This window comes from Mus pahari, chromosome 5, assembly GCF_900095145.1.
Source record: "Mus pahari chromosome 5, PAHARI_EIJ_v1.1, whole genome shotgun sequence".
In the NCBI taxonomy this organism is placed as follows: Eukaryota; Metazoa; Chordata; class Mammalia; order Rodentia; family Muridae; genus Mus; species Mus pahari.
Genome location: NC_034594.1, coordinates 41,886,001 through 41,905,736, shown reverse-complemented (window position 1 = coordinate 41,905,736; position 19,736 = coordinate 41,886,001). Strand labels below are relative to the sequence as shown.

General features: G+C 47.9%; 1 protein-coding gene across 7 annotated transcripts in view; it reads right to left on the bottom strand.

The window, feature by feature from the left end:
* Nrp2 (neuropilin 2) overlaps positions 1-19,736 on the bottom strand; it is a 115,615-nt gene that overhangs the window by 23,497 nt on the left and 72,382 nt on the right. For 4 of the 7 annotated variants that reach the window (XM_021198436.1, XM_021198431.2, XM_021198432.2 and 1 more), the window contains exons 13-15: positions 9,498-9,760; positions 7,844-7,940; positions 6,652-6,672 (exon numbers count right to left, since the gene is read on the bottom strand). In XM_021198436.1, coding sequence (XP_021054095.1) covers positions 6,652-6,672; positions 7,844-7,940; positions 9,498-9,760 — 381 coding nt within the window. Of the gene's footprint in view, positions 1-6,636; positions 6,673-7,843; positions 7,941-9,497; positions 9,761-19,736 lie in introns of all 7 variants that reach the window. The other 3 variants (XM_021198435.2, XM_021198430.2, XM_021198433.2) reach the window with 1 other exon arrangement.

Sequence of the window (19,736 nt, the reverse complement as noted above, 5' to 3'; positions counted from 1 at the left end):
AAGTGCTGGAGCTGGGGAGGGAGGGAGCCTTGGTGCTGCCCTGAAAGTGTTTCTGATGGTAGACATAACCTGGGGACACAGTCAGAAGATACTCCATCCTTCCATAAGAAGACAAATCATGATATGGGATTAGTATTCAGAATCAGATATGTGAGCCATCCTCTCCTCACCTCAGAGCTGTCCTGTGCTGTGGAAGACAGATTCCACTGTATGCTGAAGACTCCCCCTTCCTACCGAAGAACATACTCAGGCTGGACCTAGGCCTCCCTGCACATATGTAGCCGATGTGAAGCTTGGTCTTTGTGTGTCCCAAACAACTGGAGCAGGGGCTGTCCCAAAAGCTGCTGCTTGCCTGTGGGCTATGTTCTTTTATCCGGGTGGCCTTGTCTGGCCTCAGTGGGAGAGGATGTGCCTAGCCCCACAGCAACTTGATGTGCCAGGGTGGAGGAAAACTCATGGGGACCCCACCTGTTCAGATGAGGAGAGAGGGGATGGGGGAAGGATTGTGGGAGGGGCTGACTGGGAGGGGGCAGAGAGCAGAATATAAAGTGAATAAGAAAAAAAAGGGGGGGGAGACTCCTCCTTTCCCACCAAAGCCCTCTTGCCTAAAATTATCAACATGTACACCATGTGATAATTTGAATTACAAGAGATAATTTGTTTTGACCTCTTAAACATTTTCCTTTAACATGTGTTCGGAAAAGTGAGAAAACATACTACACAAATGTATGCTTTCAACGGTGAAGGAGTTAGAAAAGAGAGGCTAAAACCAACAGTGCCTTCCTTCTACCCCAACAAGGAGTTTAGAGATAGCTTGCAGGCCTCAGAAGGCTCTCACAACAGTCTCCAGCTAGAGACATGATTCTAACAGTCAGTGACTTGGAATCTGGAGCTGCCGCAGCCTTGAAAGGTTATGTGCTCATTAGGCTGTGGTTTGCAAGTTACAGAAAAAGAAGGTAATAAATCAAGCGGGGTTAAATCTCTACTCAAAACATCTTTCCAGCAACGGGAGAAATCAAATAAATGCCAGATGGATGGATGAGTAGACGGATGGATAGATGGACAGATGGATAGACTGACAAGAGAGACATAGAGTGGTATGGGGGATGCCAATGTTCAGACTCCCTGGGAAATGCTGATTTCCCACTAGACCTCACAGGAAAGTTCTCAGAAGGTACTAGAAGCGCTTCCTACTCACAGTGCCCCATGGGAAAGTAGAAAAAGATGCCTGGGCCCACAGGGAACTGGGTCTCAGTCTTATCCGCCCCACGTCTCCTATGGTGTGACCAGCCTATATCTTCATAAATAAAGAGTCCCGAGCTAGCTACACCAACCTGTGAGCAAACACTGTAGACGAGCCACCAACCTTGCCCAGAGCGGCAGTGTCTGTCCCAACATTCACTTGTCTTGTACCACTCACAAATCGTTCCCCTTGTCTTATACCACTCGCTCACAAATTGTTCCCCTTGTCCTATACCACTCGCTCACAATTTTTTTTCTTCTTTCTTTTCAGTTGGAAACAAAACGTTTTCAATTCCTCAACCATTTTTTATTAATTTCCACCCCCCCAAAACGTTTTCAATTCCTCAACCATTTTTTATTAATTTCCACCCCCCCCAATTCTCCACAAAGTTTTCTCATTGTTTGAGATAATGAGAAACAGATACTTAGTCAATAACTCCAAGTGCGTTTGCAAGGTTGAGCAGGCTCCCATCTGCAAAAGTTCTGAACTCCCCGGAGAAGAGAAATGTGAAGGCTAAGAATTTGGGATTCCAGAAAGAAATTCTGAGAAGTCACACATGGGAAAAGTGAAAAGAAGTTACCTGTTATATAGAGCGAGCCTGCGCTGCCTGTTTATGTCTATAAACAGTGTCACCGGCTTACTAAAAAATTAGGGACGTGGCTGTAAGAACAGCGACAACAGCAGATGTTTCCAGCGTGTCAGCCCTTGGTTCTCGGGCTCTACGTGAATGCCTTTATTTTCCATGAGTCTGAAGTGGGGAATGTGAAGAGCTAAGAGGATGAGCACTTTGAAAACTAAGGAAGAGAGCAAAGTAACAGGGGGGACACAAAATCCTCAGCTAGCTGCAGCCCACTGTCTATTTTTTATAAATAAAGTTTTATTTGAACACTCCCATTTGTTTCCGCATCACTTGGGGGTTGCCTTCGTGCTTCACTGATGGGGCAGAGTGCTCACCAGAAAGGCTGTGTGTGCTCCAAAGCCTGGGATATTTATTATCTGGTCTTTCGTAGCACTACTTTGCAGGTTTTGCTCTAACCAAGTCAGGCAGGAATGGAAAGCCGCCTCCTCTCCCTTCTGCCTCCTACTCTGCCTGAACCTGTCAGAGAATTGGCATAATGCAGATTCGTCATGAAAAAAAAAAAAAGCAATCGTCTCTCACAGCTACGTTCATGAAATGTCACCGGGACCTGGAAGAGCTACCCAGCATCCCCCCAAGGAATGGTCTGAAAGGCACCAAGGGTGGAGGGTGGGTTTCCTCTCTACCCAAGAGCTGTTTTATGCTGCGGGTATGGGGGCCTTTCTGTGCCAGCTGAGAACAGACACAGCAGAAGGGACAGTTCAGGCGAACCGTTTGTTTCATCTGTGGGATTACAAAAACACAAGAAAAAGCTTGGATCCACTTGAAAAGTATATGGAAGCTAGTGGAAGAACGTGGCCAGGCCTCCTGTGCTCTTTAAGGGATGCTAAAATTTAAAGTATCCCCGAGAAAAGGTTTTCCCATTTGCTGGGCAAGCAAGTGTGCAGAGGTAGGCTCATTAGAGGTTTGGGGACTCCCCACCCTGTCCCCTCCCCCATATCTATCTAAAGTGCCTCAACATTCAACCCCTCACTGCCTGAAGCAGGAGCTTCTCCTCTACTAGAACTTAGGCTACATCTTAAAACTGAGGCTTGCCAGGCTGCGTTGTCGGAGAGAGATGTTGGGGAGAAACACCTTTTGCTGCCCTTTGACAGACTGTCCTGGCAGCTGCTTAGATGCCCTAGCGGGGAGGGGGATGTGCCAGGCTTCTGTGTCAGAAGAGGCTGAGTGTGCAAGCAAACTTCACAAACAGTGCCTCCATGTCCTGTGGGCAGAGAGGGTGGTCAAGCAGCACACAGTGGCTCCACACATCTCTCCCTGTCCTCCACTCTGTAACACCTAGCCTCAGGCAGGCAGCTGGAGGCAACCGGGAGGATTCTCACAGCACGGCTGCCTATCTGGAGCCCGGGTGGCTTTGGGGGTTTAGTGTGCTTCTCTAACTTCATCTGAGACGTATGTGCATGAACTAACTCTGCTTCCTCAGCGAGACAGCACTGTAAAGGGAAGCTGATGAGAGAGGTACACTGATGGTGTTGTCCAGTCCTGTACCCAGGGATGGGGTGTCTTACTGGCATGCAAAGTTTTGGAGTGGAAGGCAGGTTGGGAGAGTGACAGTGGTGGTGGAAAAAGAGATATGAGTAGAAATGGCAGATTGGCTCATAGGACCCAAATAAATTAACTCAAAATCTGAGACATGAAGTCAGGTGGCAGCCTGACCTCAGCTTTACCCTATGTGCGGTTCCCTTACAACGATTCCCAGCCATGTCCACAGGACTGCCTTTAATGCTCATTTTCTCCTGGTTGAATCTGGATGAAAATTGGGGGGTGTAGGGGGACAGCAGAAAGGCACACAGTGGGATCCAAAAGATAGAGCACAGCTGCCTTAGAAATGGCTGGAGACACATTCACAACCATGGGACTATCAGAGCATACACATGCTCCATTTAGGGCTCTTAATAAGAAGGGAGTTCAGGGACCCGTATCCCAAGAGCACCTTCACAGTGCAGCCCTGCCTGGGTCTCCATGACTTCTGGCAGGTGGTCTGCTCCTACTGCATTCAGTACACACAGCCTCCTACAGGAGCAACAACAACTCTTGTCTCCACCAGAAGCTACTAAAAATATCCACCTGGCCAGGAGCCCCACGATTCTGATTGTGGGCATTATATATATATATATTTTACTGGCTTCTTGCTTGTTGCCTTTTCTTTGATTAAGAAAGGGAAAAAATGCACTGAGTAAGAGGGAACAATTTATCACCTTAATTATACCGCTTTTCAGTCTTTTTTCCCTTTCCCTTTATACACGGTTTTTCATTTGTTAAAGCTCAAACCTTAAGAACAAAGATACATGGCGACACCATGTTTATAGTCACTGCTTATGCAAGCAAGCAAGCAAGCAAGCAAGCAAGCACACCCAAGTTACATTGTTTAAAACATGACTCATATCAATGACACAAAGATCTTTCTAAAGAATGGTATGAAGACACAGTGTTTTCAATTCCTCTGCCTCCTCCTCCTCCTCCTCCTCCTCCGTACAGTTTCTCTTCCACACTAAGTCACTTCCAGGTACACGGTCTACGCGCACATGAAGCAGCAATGCAAGAAGCCGGTTAAAGGCAGAAACCAAAGATGCTTCAAACTAAGAAAGATCCAGAGCCCCCATCAGCACAGGTCCAAAGGCCACTTCTGCGTTTCCCTAACGATCCACCAAGAACACGCTGTTCTCCTGTAATGACTAGGGTTACTTCTGCTGCATGGCCAGTTTATAATCAAAAGAAAACCAACCCTAATTCTATAGGCACAGAAGCAACGCAAATGGCGGTTGTTGGGGGGGGGGGGTCCCGCATCAGTTCTCGGTAACTTGCCTGCCTGAATCTGATTTTACTCTGATTCTCTGTTTTGAGTAAAAAATACTGATTTTTATGTCTCGAGCAAGAGGCTCCTACTGTCCTGCCCACAAAAAGAACAAAAGTCATGTCTCCCAAGTGGAGACCATTGGTTTGCGTAAAGATGGAGGCGTGAGAGAAGGTTCCCAGGTTCACCTGGCTAGCACCCAGGAGTGTCACAGAACACGTCAGTGTGGTTGAAACTTCTAATTCGCACTGCGCTCTTGGCTCTCTATGTTCTTGAGTCAAGTCTCTGCCCCCTAAGACCTGGTTGCCTCCTTGGTTGCCTCCTTGTCATGTCTGCATCCGCGAGTCAATGCTTGCAGCTGGAGCCCTGTCTGCACAGCCCCAAGGCATCAAGAGCATACTGGGAAGTCTTACCTTCGAGCCACTGAGCCCGGGGTTTATTTAGCCTAAGTGCACATTTGCCACTCAGATGAGACTTTATTTTATATATATATATATATATATATATATATATATATATATATATATATATATTACAGGCCAACAGGCCTGGGTGTGCAGCCTTGTGCCGCACACAACTTCAAGGAGAGCATGTGCGCTTGGTGTGTTTATTCTCTCAGAGAAGTGAAGCCCTCAGCTGTGGCTCTTGTCAGTCACGCCCAGACATGGGGCATGCACAGCTTTTATAGCAGTTACTGGCCAGTCTTGAACTGGCCTTTCAGGGAGCTTTGAGGCTCAACAACCCACAGAGAGTCAGGAGCAGGCTTCTCTTCCCCAGCGTAAACATTATGCTGCACCCCCAAGGCTAGCGCCCAGCTGCAGTTCAAGCTGTTCAGTTTGCACCTTAGCTTTCCCCTGTAGGGCTTTGCGTTTGGGGAGGCAGGAGAGAGGATAAGAACCAAAACATACACCGGCCAGAGCTCTGTTCTACCACTCACCCCCCCCCCATTCCCGTATTGATGGTCTTAGAGCTAGGGACGAATGGCAAATTAGGCAGCATGAGTTGGATTCAGGGAGCCTGTACAGGTGTCTAGTCAGGAGCTAGGCAGATTCATGAGAGCGGAGATAAGCTATGGAGAGGTGGGATATTTAAAATGGGGATCTTATTTCTAAAATACTATCACCTAGAGGGTCCAGCCTAGGCAGCACAGAGTGGGTGTGACAGCGTTGGGCGAGGGACTGTGAACACTCTGCGGTCCGCCGACTGCAGGGGAGCACTCAGCACTTAGAGCAGCCACCCAGCTGAAGTATTAGGACTTGGGCAGCATCAGCAGCCAGACTCACCGTGGAGGGCGAGTGTAAACCCGCTGTGTTTGAAAAGTACAGACATAACCTTCGCTCCAGGCTGGGGGCCCATCCCAATTTCCCTCTGCTTTGCTTTGTTCTCTATTTGCTTTCTTAGGGAGAAAGCGTCCCTTTCTGTTCCCAGCCACGAAATTCAAGTGCCCTGACTCTAGTCAGAGAATGAACCCCCTTGCTCCCTCTACCAGCTTCTGAATTCAGCACCTTTCCCCCCTGTTAAGATCACAACCCTCCTCAGGTTTTTTGTTTGTTTGTTTGTTTTTTTGTTTTGTTTTGTTTTCTTTTCTTTTCTTTTTCCCAACATGTTCACTAGAATGCCTGGCACTACACTTCACTGAGGGTTAATCTTCCCACAGCCTCTCCTTTCTCACCACTCCGGCATTTTCAACCTCATTGCTCCCGAGTGGACAATGCAAGGCTCAAAAGGTTTATCTGTAACCTATTTGTCTCTATTATAGGTTTCTAAGCTTTAATTAAATGAGAGACATTGAGGATCTCAATCCCCGGACTCTATGGGTGTTGCTATCGCCACCTAGTGGTGAGAAAGTGTAGCATTTGTTTTCTCCTGCAAGCTTTGTTAAAATGGGGGTTACTGGTCCCCACCAAATTCACATCACATGGAAAGAGAAAAAGCCATGCAAAACAAATATTTTTTTTTTACCTTTAAAATCCTCACCTGCAAAAGCTGAGATGGGTTCTGAAAGAGAAAAAAAAACAGAAAAAAAGTTGAGTTAGATAAATAGAAAAGCAAGTGAACGAATATGACACAATTGAGTCTGTTAGGCCACTTTGCAATATGCTACAGAACGTGGCCCACCTCCTGTATGTTTTCTAGACTCTGCCTACCATCATCACAGGGCTTGGGTGAGTAGAGAGGATGCTCAAGTTGCTTTGGAACAAAAAGTCCTTCACAGTGTAACAGGTCCCCAAGGCACTGTAATCAGCCACTTACCACTGATTGCTTTCTCAGACCTGGGATTAGGTTTAGATGCCCAAGCCCTGAGAGTTGCTTGGGGGACTGGGGAAGTCCCAGTTGCTTCTGACATCACTAGGCACAGACACCCAAGGTCCAAGAAAAGCACTTGGTAACTTATTATTACGGCAACTCCGCTGGCTGGGAACAAGTCCTAAAGTCCGATTCCCTTTCAGGAGAATCTTTTTTGGAGAAAGATTCATGGCTAGGATGGGAGGTGGTCAGGGTGCCCTTAGGAAAACCCCTCCTCAGGATGGAGCCTTGGGCAGAAATGTGTGCATTTCAGGAGGACGGGCTCTTAGCGCTTTTGACCACAGAGATAGTGAGGAGTGTCCTTTACATGCTGGTCCTCTGATACGTCATGCCTAATCCTACAAGTCTAGACTCTTGGGCATTAGAAATATTAGCTGGAAAACAAAATGTAACATTTGATTTCTTATGCCGTAATTTTCCCTGCAGTTCATTCATGTGGAAGAATGGCGTGGGTAATTGTGTTAGCATTCTTATATAGCATGGGTACCACTTTTGCCCACCACTGAAGGCTTCCATTAAATCCATCAAACCTTCCCAGCATGTAATTCTGACTGGCAGGCACTCATGTCCTCTAGCATTTTCTTTGCTTAAAAACTGGAGTCTGATGATGGGGTCTCGGCACCCCGAATTTTCACATACTTAATGCACATCTATTTCTGTTTGGGAGATGGATCTATATAAAACCTTCACCTCATGTCTTAGTCTTACCCCTCCCACCCACAGCCCAAGACTCAACCAAGCCTACACTTCACCTCCTGCACAGCCCGACCTACTGGGAAATGTGAAGACAGCAGTCGCTTCTTTCTGCTTATCCTAATGTCTTATTTGAAACAACCACCAAGAGAGAGAGGAAGTCACGTACCCATGCAGTTCTCCAGTGGGACATCAGTGCTTATCCGAATGTCATCGATGGAAATCTCTCCCGATCGTCCCTTCCCTATCATTCCCTCGAACACGATCTAGAGCCGGAAAGACAAGAGCCGCGATTAGCTAATCTTCCTGGTTCATCCGGTGTAAAGACTTCCAATGTTCTCTTAACAGCCATGTGTGTGTGTGTGTGTGTGTGTGTGTGTGTGTGTGTGTGTGTGTTATTGCACCTGGTACATACACATCTGTGGACCACATGGCTCCATCTCTTGAAATATTAATTTAAGAAGAGTTGGTTCAAATCAATCACACATTTGAGAGGATAAGAAAATATAACAAGTTGATAGATATTGTTGTCCAGTAATAAGAACACACTGATGAAAAGAACCACGATTGAAGCATCCTTGAGGGAGAGGGGTGCTGATATTTCCCTAGTTATTTCAGAGGTTCCTTTCCGGAAAAATCCTTCAGATGCTCAGGGCAGGTTGAGAACTCAGAGGACATGAGCAGGCAATGGTAATAAAGGAAACACGGTCCTTAGGTTTGGCTGGTCTTCTGCATGACCTCTCCTCACACTCTGACTTAGAGATCTGTTAATATGACAGCAGGGGGATAATTTACTCTTCTATCAACAATGTACTGAGCATCTACTGTGTGTTAGGCACACAGATGAGATAGTGACAAAATCCAGTAAGATACAGCTCTGCCTGGAGAAACTCAAACAAAGACAAAAACCGAGACAAAACCTCTAACAGGTTCTTCTAATGCCCACAGGGACTAAGGTTAATAAATGGGGGACCCAGGTTGGGGAGCGAGGGTCTCCGGATGCCTTGTAGTCTCAGGAGTGAGTGGCTACAGCCTGCACACTGCACGGAAGCCCCTCAGCTCTGTGGTCTTTAACCACTCCTCATTCTCACCCTCCCCAGGTTCTTTCTGCAAACGAGCACATGTCCTCTGGCAAGCTGAGAGAGCAGTTGGCTGCCTCTCCAGCCATCTGTTGCTGCTCTTCATCTGAGGAGGAGCAGGTTAATGCTTTGGCTGGTCCTCAGTGCCCTCGTCCACAGTGTGTCTACTCCTACACAAGATGTGGGTACAGATGTGTGGGCCCATCTGTGCCTCTTGCTCCACGGGACAGAGATAATAGAAGCTGAGAGAGAAGCCACTTGTTTGAGGCTCTCGGGTTTGATGGAGGATGCCTATCCATCTATGCCCCTTTCTGGATCCGTGCTCTCTGGAGCAGGTTGGGGAGGGCACGGCCACAGCCGCCTCCATTCTGAGCCCTCCACTGCCTCGGGAGTAGAGGGGCCATTTGTGTTTATTTCCCTGGCTTCTGTGTCCCTTTGTCGGCCCTACCTGATAGCAATCTAAAATAAAATGGAGAGAAGAAACATTTGTTGGAGAAGATTTCAGCAATATAAAAGGCAATAGGAGGAACAAAGAACCAAGTCTGGGTGTAGAGATAGGCGCATTCTGAATAACAAATAAGTGTCATTTAGTTGCCATGGCAACATAAGAAACACAATGAAAACAGTGGAGCTTAACAGCGTCCCTTAATGATGAATGGGCAAGGCTCTTTGAAATATTGGAATGGGGATCACAGTGAGTCCCTTACCTTTTACACACTCCCCCGCTTTTCTTCCCTGACTCACCTGATACTCCATGTCATAGCTGGGCAGGATAATGCGCCCGTGCTTCCACTCGCTGCCCTGGTCCTCACGGATGACCCAAAGGAGTTTGCTTTCCTGGCTGGCTTCCCGAACCACCTGCAGCGCCACCCCGTGGCCGCCCATGGCTTGGTACTGGAACTCCATGCACACAGGGCTTCGGGGCAGGTGCACTGGTGGGCTGATGAGCCGCCCATACTGGCCCTCTCGTCGGCCATCACTCTGCAGTTTCAAGAAGTTCTTGTCATCTGGGGAAGAAGATCCAAACGTGTATGGTAAATGCTTGAAAAATACACCGCTTTGTAACTGTGGCCTCTCCATTAGAAAGGTGGACAGGAGTTGGGGTGTTCTTAGTGTTTTGAAATATGTTGGAGCTTGCAATGTAGATCAGGCTGGCCTTGAACTTACAACCTTCTTGATTCTGCCTCTTCAGTGCTATGACCACAGGTGTGTGCCACTATGCTGGGTCTAACTGTGCTTTTTTCTTAGGCCCTTCCTTGCAGACTCTTGAGTCAAATGCTCAGTCCTCTTGAAGCCCTTTCTTCAATCCTTAAGTCACACTGGTTCCCCTTCATCTCTCTGTGTCCTGTACTTCATATACACCCCCTGGGGTGGCCAGTTTCAAATCCTGGCTGTGCACAATCTTGTCTTTTTTCCCCTAGAGTGAAGCGGTCTGACCCATGTCTTACTCATCTCTGACTTACCCAATGGGCCAGTGCAGTCTAGTGAACTGAATTACAGGGGGACAGATTATAGGGTGAGGTGGCTGCCAGATTGGAGTGTGACTCTGGTCAGGTATTGTCAGGTTGGGCACTGTCCAAATGGAAGACGTTAAAAACCTTCTGTCTCTGCCAGGGTTGCTAGATGGTGCCTAAGCCTCAGTAATTACCACGCAGACACTCAAGTCAGCTCTAAGCCGACCAGGGATGGGGTAGCTGGCCATCCCGCTTTGTTCCTGGACTTGACTTTCTCAAGCAGCCGTTCACACACAGCTCCAGTGGTTTAAAAAAGGTATGGCCGTTATCATCAACGAAGGCCGTGTCATCAGCAGAGAATGCACGTGTTCTGGGAAGTTAAGGGCTCACTGTCCAAATGTTTCAAGACTGGCCTTCTTGGCCGACTGGGTTTAAATCCGTCTGACACGTATGCAGGAGGCTGAGCTCTTGTTATGGTTGGCAGCACCTGTGCCTCACAGGCCCAGGTATGGAGATGGGGAACTCCAGCCTGCGTGCAGAGAGCAAATGCTCAGAGGAGGAGGAAGAGTTCCCACGATCTCAGGCCCCTGACGCATGGGACGTGCGCGGTCTGCTAAACTTCTCTGCAAGCGGGTCAGGGGCGTATTTTCACCGCGTAACCAACTTAGAATGCGAGCAGGCCAGACACTTCGGGGTCTTGTTAATTCGGTGCTATGTTCGTCTGAGCCACAAGCAGAGGTTTTCAGTCAGCAGGAAGGGTGAATACCTTGGGTGTGTTGGAGAAGGACAGGCTTCAGAAGCCTGGCTCCACGCCCTCTCAGGGAGGGGGTCTCTGATTCACTGCTATCAAACCTGTTGGCATTATCTTGCTAGGTGAGGGCTAAGCCTACCTCAGAGCCTCCGCTGGCAGCCTGTTCAAGGCAGAGATAAGGAAGGGGGGGCTGCCCTGAGAACAGAGCTTTAATGATGGGGTCTGGTGGGAGGGGATACTGATAGCATCACCAGACACTCGGTGATCTTCCAGCCCTCTGTTTCCACCTCAGATCTTCCTGCTATCGCTATTAATGATAATAATTACGACTCAGATTTACATAATGCCTTTCAGGTTACAAAGCACACTGGGATGCGATATATTACCTTGTCCTTGGTCTATACCTGTGAGCTAAGACTTCTTAATTTTACTTTGCTCACGATGGAGAAACTTGTCCAAGGAGGAAATGCTGGTTCAGAGGTAGGGAGACCCCAGACTTAAATGAGGGATCCCACACCCTTCCTACAGTAAAACTTTTCAGCTGCCCAAAAGCATCTTGCCCCAAATCCTTGCAACCCTCCCTGTCTGAGGCAAACCTTCTTCCCCCTGGGCTTACTGCCTCACAGCCTCACTGTACCTGAAACTCCTTGCTCTTCCTTTTCTCCAGCTAGCCTGGCTCTGCTGACAGCTTCTCTTCTAACCATTCTGGCACAGGCAATAGTCACCCCCTCCTTCCTTCCTATTCTAGTATCTGTTCAACACGCCTGATCTTACTTACCTTTAAAAGGAGTTTAGACTTTTCCATAGTGACTAACCCGCTACCTGTCACTCTTAACAGGGTCATGTGTCTTTCCTAGATCTCAGATTTTTTAAAAGTATTTATATTTAACAGGCGTGTGCACCCTCACATGTGTGCACGTGCTTGTGCACAAGAGCGTGCCACAATGCACATGAGGAGGCCAGAGGACTGTAGGAGTTGGGTTTTTTTCTTTCCACCATGTAGGTCCCAGATCAAGTTTGGTGGCAAGCACCTCTACCCAGTGAGCCATCTTCCAATCCCCTGTCACAGATTGTCTTGCACACAGAAGGTTGAGTATCGCATCTTTCTCCTCTCCTTAGTCCATGCATATCACACTACCCTGCTTATCCCATGAATGAATAAATGAATGAATGGCAAACACACAGATGAGAAAGAATGGTATATAATGAGAAGAGAGAAACTGCTAGCCTCTGCCAAGCGTTCAATTCACACAATCCCTTTGCCACCGACTGTTTTCTTGAGCCAGCAGGCCCCTTTTAAAGATGAGGTAAGCTAATATCGGGGTCACCTGTGGAGGCTCCCAGTAGACTGAGACACCAGCAAGGGTTCCCCCCCCCCCCAATTCCCTGTGCTCCTGTAACTTCCAAGCCCTTACCCTTTCTACCCCATCTATAAAGGAAAGCAGATTTGAGAAGTTTCTTATTCAGCTTTCTCCCTTCACAGCTTCACAAATCAGTCCCACTCTGCTTGAGAATTGCTTGGCGGAAATTCTGTCACTTGTGTGAATTTGCATTCTTAAGCAAAGGAGTCACAGCAGAACGGTTACAACCGGGGAAGCCAAATGTGTCTGGGGTGTGAGATGGCAGGATGAAAGGATTTTCATCTGGATCTATCTTACCTCCCCACCCTGTCATTAGAATTCAACCAGGCCAAAGGGTCCCCAGTCAGCTGGTCCATCGTCTCCAGAGCCCGTGCCTTTCTCCTTTCTTCTCCCCTCCCTGCTCTCACAGTAGGCCGGTAATCACTATGCGTGATTTACAGGACCTCGGCAGGAATCGAGTTAATGCTAGTGGCGTGCTAAGCACGAGCAGCTGAAGGATCATAATTCAGCGCTGACATCTGAGCTAATCCACGGGTTTGCAGAGTCTCCAGACAAGCAGGCCTCTGGATTTCACTCAGTTAAATCATTTGTGCCCCACTTGTCTGTTAAGTGCTATGAACTCCAGGGAAGAAAGATGATATGTAAATTTAAGGAATTAGCAGGGACATCAGTCAGAGAGATGCCTAGCTGCAAAACATCGCTGCCTGTCACGACAGAGGCCTGATTAGAACCAGGAACTGCGCAGGAAAGACTCAGACCGGGGAAATGCACAAAGAAGGGAACCAAAAGAGCAAAAGCAGGGGATGAAGATGATCAAGTTGAGCAGATACTAGATGACAGACATCACACCACGGCTTTACCCTTAGCTGTGGTTCTGTTCATACCCATCCCTTTGTACCCAGTAATATTACCCCCCCCCCCCTCTCTCTCTCTCTCTCTCTCTCTCTCTCTCTCTCACACACACACACTCACTCACACACACTTACACTAACTTACACACTCACATACACACACACGACCCTAAGTAGCTCAGGTTGGCCCTGAACTCATGATCTTCCTGCCCGTTGCCCTCCAGTGCTGGAATTAGCTGTGTGCCCTCATCCACATCAAGCTCATTTTCCCACTGAAGCTCAGAGATATGAGGTCATGCTTCCAGGACCACTGCTACCGATTGATGGATGTAGGCTCTGGACCCAGATGGGACTGAGTAAACTTGCTGGCTCCTTGTCACCTGTGGTAGAATCCTGGCTGGAGGCTCTAAGTCTTGGAAAGTCTTAGTCTTTCCATCTTTACAGTGGGTATAATAATGGTATTACTGCATGAGGTTGTAAGGCTAAGCCCTGTAGGGCACTTTGCATGGGAATGGGGATATTGCAAGGGCTCAGTCAAGCTACCGATGCCACACCACACACCACCTTCCGTATAGTCTGAAGACCACCATAAACCTAGGAAGCCAGTGCAAGATACAAAAAGAAGCAGGATTTATCAGGGGGGGGGCGTGGTGGTATTGACATTGACATTCTTTGAAATAAGATGCTTTCCCCCAGAAACCAGCCAGCTCCCAGCTGTCCATCATGTGCTCTTCCCATTGGCACAAGTCTTCGGTGCCAATCTACAGAGGATGAAATAAAATGAGATAGCGTCTTGGATCGTGAGTGGGACCCCATGTGACTACTGGCATTGGCCAGAGGGAATGTGTGGAAACATCCTGACACCGTGCCACCCACCCTTCCCTTCAGAAAGAGGCTCCACAGGCCACACTGGCAGTGTGTTCTCCAGGACACATCCCCAGCTGTCAAGAGCATCTCACATTCAGTTTAACACCTTCTTGCACTCATGCAGACACACGTGCTCCATCGATCCCTGATGGAACACAGCTCACTTCCGTCCTATGACTTAGAAGCATTTTACTCATAGGGAGTTAAGAAGTCCAGGGGGCTGGGGAGATGGCTAAGCGTATAAAGATTTTGTCTCACAAGCCTGATGACCCCAGGACTGAAATAAGACCACAGGTCTGCAAACCCACCTGTAGTGTACCCCTACAGGGAGATGGGAGGAAGATACAGGGAAAAGAATGGAAGCTTCTGAGATAGCCTGAGGTACACTACACTGAACAAACAGACGCTGTCTCAGATGAGATACAAAGGACTGACACCAGAGGCTGTGCACTGTGGTGCATACAAACACAAACAGAGAGGGGAGAGATGGAGAGAGGGAGAGAAGAAGGGAAGAGGGGAAGAAGAGAGGACGGGGGAGACAGGGAGAGAGAGAAGAAGAGAGGAAAGAAGAAAGGAAGTGGGAGGGGGAGAGGGAGGAAGGAGGGAGGGTGGGAGGAAGGAGGGAGGGAGGGAGAGAGAGAGAGAGAGAGAGAGAGAGAGAGAGAGAGAGAGAGACAGACAGACAGACAGACAGACAAACAGACAGACAGACAGACAGACAGAGAGACCCATACACATACTTAAGAATAATAAAATCAAATCTTAATTTTTTAAAATGTCCACTTGCTATGGAGCTAAGCTGTGCCAGGCCTGTCTGTGGTGCCTCACTTCCCTCTTTAAGTACAGACACCAAACTCTCTACCTCTGAGAAGCACATGAAATCAGATGAAAGTCTGTGTCCAGTTCCCAGCGCACCCTGGCTGCTGGGAATGGAAGGAGCAGACTTTCTAGAGCAATGTGTCCCCAGATGTAGCCATCTGTAGAGATTTAGCTTAAAGTGAGGAACAGACAGGGTTTGAACAAATTATACCTGTAAGGATGAGGTACCATAGATATCTGTGGTCAAACGTAGAGAAAGGATCCCAGTGTTAACCAGAGAAGGTCACTGAATGGTTTGTGGCACATATGTGAACAGAAAATTGAGCAGGATAATGACAGATGTGAGAAAACATCTCCAGAATAAGGGGATGATGACACAGGGCACCAAACTCATATTCACAATGACATCGATTCATGTTTAAGTTGTATTAGCAGTGCCTCTCTCCCTGTGTTACTACCATCTCAAGGATTCCAGGAAAATGCTCTTGATCTCATAGTATTTCTGGATAGTCACTGTGATATGTCGAATTGCACACCATATGCTTTATTAGCAAAATCCAGATGTTTTAGTAAATACAAAGTAAGGGTTTTTAAAATAAGATATAAGGTCCATTTAATAAAGTGATAGCTAGCCGGGCAGAGTGGCGCACGCTTTTAATCCAGCACTCAGGAGACAGAGGCAGGTGGATCTCTGAGTTCAAGGCCAGCCTGGTCTACAGAGTGAGTTCCAGGACAACCAGAGCTACACAGGGGAAACCTTCCTTTAAAAAAGAAAGAAAGAGAGAGAGAGAGAGAGAGGGAGGGAGGGAGGGAGGGAGGGAGGGGGGGAGGAAGGAAGGAAGGAAGGAAGGGAGAGAGAGAGAGAGAGAGAGAGAGAGAGAGAGAGAGAGAGAGAGAGAATGAATTAAGACACACAACCCTACACTCTTTAAATGCTCCCTTTCTGGGTCCTTGTTCATGGAGTGCTTCAGCTCTCAAAAGTCCTGACACTCCGACACGGGACCTAGCTTGGATGTATTCTGAAAGTGAAGACCTTGTGGAATATCCCAGCTTATGGCCTATCACCACTAGATACTAAGAAAGGCCAAGTACTCAGTGCCTGTGGGTTACCTGATAGAGTCTTGGGCATGGCCGGGTGGGGGGCAAGGTTCCTTTATGAATTTCCTTGGTCCTTAAGAAGGAACCCTTTGGATTCCATGAGGTTGCCCTAATATGACAAGCAGCCAGCTAAGACCTGGCCCTGTCGGGGTGGGGTGGGGGAAGCTGCCTTCTTCTGTGGCTGATAGCAAGGACACGGGCAGTGGGTAGCCTCCCACAAAAAGACAATGGAAAGGAAATCCACTCAGCTGCTGAAAGAGAATGAAAAAATAAAGTCCCTAAGATACAAAATCCCTGTCCTCCTGGGCCTGACTTATTTAGGAGGCATTTTGCTGTGTCCTTGACTCGGAATGTCCGCTGTTGCCAACGACACAGAGCAAACAATCACACGGGAATGAACAACTCAAGTTCAAAAGGGCAGAGAGGAGGTGCAGAGGAGAGGGTCGCTCAGCCGCTTCACCTGACGCTGTCTCTGAAAGGGCCTCTTGATATTTCACCTGGCGATTTATGGTCCCATCTGGCTTCAGCTGCTTAAGTGTCCTCTGGACACGTGACTGGGGTCAGCCCAATCGCAACGGATTCAATTGTGTCTACTCCCCTTTAGCCAACCCCAAAATAAATCACCAGCTTGATCCTCCTGGCTATTGCAAAGCCAAACACGCCATCTGTCCCTCACACGCATCTCCTGGCTAGCATCTTGCCCTCCTACTAGAACAACCATCTGAAAGAATATTTAGTGCAGCAGGAGATGGAGTCTCTTAGTATAGGTCATACTTAAAACATGAGTCAGCCACTCCGCCGGCCTCCCAAGGTCAGTCTATCTCTGCTAAGGTCCTCAAATTAACAACCAGTTAAGGGAAACATTGACTTTGGATGAACTCGGCAGGATGTTTTCAAGGTTTATGATAGAACATTCGGCAGGCATTTAAGGATTCGGCCGGACCAGTCCTTGCAGGCAGCTAGTTACCTGGAGGTATTTTTCGATGTGGTGTGTCAGCTTCCACAGAAAGCTCTGCCATCTAGTCAGTATCACCGGAGTCTCTCAGGGTTTTCATGAAAAGGGGGATAACAGCTTCTCTCTGTTTTCATCTTTTCCACCAACAGGGCTGTTTCCCTCCCCTCCCATCTTACAAGAGGACCCCCCACCCATTCTTTCCTGTTCTAGTTGAAATTATCCCTTGATTATTGCTTGCTTCAGCTCAGCTCTTCCTGCCCTTTAATTATCTATCGTGGTCCATAGCCCCAGTTTTCTGGCTTTGTATTTTTAAGGGCTATGCCCTAGGCAAACCATAGCCACCTTCCTCCCAAGGCAGTGGTTCTCAACCTGTGGGTCTTGACCCCCACCAGAGGCTCAAATCAGATATTTACATTCTGATTCACAACAGCATTAGATTTAGAGTAATGAAGTAGCAATGCAAATAATTTTATGACTGGGGGGGGGGAGGGTAGGGAGGCAGGCACCACAACAGGAGGACCCATATTAAAGGGCAGCAGCATCAGGAAAGCCGAGACTACTGACCTGACAGTGTCTGAATTGAAAGCTGTCACCTGAGCTTTTGAGCATAGAGGGACGTTTTAAATTCAGTGTCATTGCTAGCTTACAGTAAGAAAAAAGCAAGCCTGTCTTAGGTCCATCTATCAGGGCTCTGGTCTCCCACGCTGCTGGCGTCTATCAGTAACCAAGTCTGCAGCAAAACAACCCCAGTAACAAGTTAACAGGGGATTCGCCCTCCATGGGAAGGGATGGCCAGCATGGGTAAAACTTGAGTGTTTACATTCTTGGCTTACTCCCACTTAGCTTTCCTCTGAGCCTCCTGTAAGCTGGGCAAAGCTCCCTTCACAGTGCTATGCCAGTCTAAGTAGACTTTGCCTGTTTTCTTTAGATGCTTGTATGGCATTTAGTTCCCAAAGTGGGGGAGCATTGTAATCACACTTCACAGGGTAAATCAATGTATAAAAGGGCGCACGCAGAGTGAAAAAGCACATGTTCCAGGCCACACTTGGATCCTAATCGGGAGGCTGACTGGATGGAATCCTGCTTGTCTTCTGGCCTTATCTCCTCCTCTTCCTGCTCCCCCTCCTCCTTTTCTTCCTCCCCCTCCCCCTTCCCCTTCCCACCCCAGTGGTGCTAGGGATTGGATTTAGGCACTCTAGACACACCCAGATGCTAGGCAAGCACTCTGCCAGTGGCTCCAACTCAGCTCTCTTTTTTCCTTTTTCCTTTTTTTTTTTTTTTTTTTTTTAAGGCGGAGTCTTGCTAAGTTGCCTAGGTTGGTCCTGAACTCATTCTGTAGCTCAAGCAGGCCTTAAACTTCCAATTCTCCCACCTCGGTCTCTCAAGTAGCTGAGATTATAAGTTAGCACCACCAGGCCCAGCCAGGTCTTACCTCATTCTTTACAACAATAATGACCACAACAATAACAAGTCTCGATACTATTGGTATTGCTATTTACTTAGTATACTATTTCCAAGTGACCCCATGTGGTCCTTAATGCGTTATTCCTCGTTAATTTCCCATAGTTGCTGAGGGAGATAGAGTGGCATAGATGGAAAATCAAAAGAGCAACACTTGCAGAATGGGCTCAGGCAAATCCGACTCCCTAACTCCCTGCTTCATGGCTCTCACTAAGCCAAGCTATAGAAGCATCAGCAAGAATTGGGAGTTTGTTCTTCTGCTATTGCCCGAGGTGCTACAGCATGTTGTCTAATACATGACTGGGATACGGCGTCCATGCACGGACAGCGCAGCCTCTGCATCCACAAAGTGCCACGGCAGAACTGAAGCATCAGCTGAAACTATTTTAAATCATTAAAATTATACTAGAAATAGCCACACACAGCCGTGGGAGGGGGCGCTCCTTACTCTACGCTGGAGAACTGGACACGAATCATTTCAAGGAGAGCTTGTGTCTGTCCTTAAAGACCCAAGGCTGATCATTGTCAGAACTCTAAATATGCCTGCTCTCCTACCAATGACCCCATGTCATTGTAACTTCAGAGAGAAGACAAAGTGGCTTGTCAGGGAGGGTGGGGCAGGCTCCTCGGCTACCACCAGGGGTCACTGGATTTGGAGCCCAGTCGGGGTGGGGGTGGTGGGAACACACTCTAGGCAGCTTAGCCACAAGAGCTAAAAAAAGAAATTCTGAGTGGTTTGAAAGGCGATGTTGAAAAACAAAAACAGTGGAATGAAACCAGTGGGTGTCTTGTCAGCCTGGAGCAACCATTACCACTAGCCAAAGGAACAGAACTAATTGCTGACTTAAAAGGGAGCAAGGAAAGGAAAGAAAACATGAGAAAACAACTCAATCAGAAAATATCTAAGCAATGTAAGTGGTTTCCATGGACACTTGCGATCAACTGTCTGTGTTGAATTTCGGCATGGCCGTCCTGCCCCGCCCCCTTCCCTCTTCATCCTCACCTCCTCCGTATTTGACGGAGATACTTCTTTTCCAAAATCTAATGACATCTGTTCGCACACTCACTGAGGGGATGAAGCAAGTTGCATCCTTCTAGAGAGCAACGGGTCTGGTCTCTTTGTGGAAGAGCAAAGTAGGGTGACACAGCGGCTTTCAGGTTTGGGGTGAGGCGCCAGCCATTCTGTGCCCATTAGCATCCCCTCTGCCCTGAGCCCAGCAACAGCTGTTTCCTTCCTCCTGACTGCTTCCCTTGGGGCCCCCCTTTTTTTTAAAGAACAAGAAGGGACCACCCCAAAACAGAAAGAGGTCTGTCTTCTCCTTGCAACGTGATTCGGTATTTTGTAAGTAGGACAGTGGAAAACAGA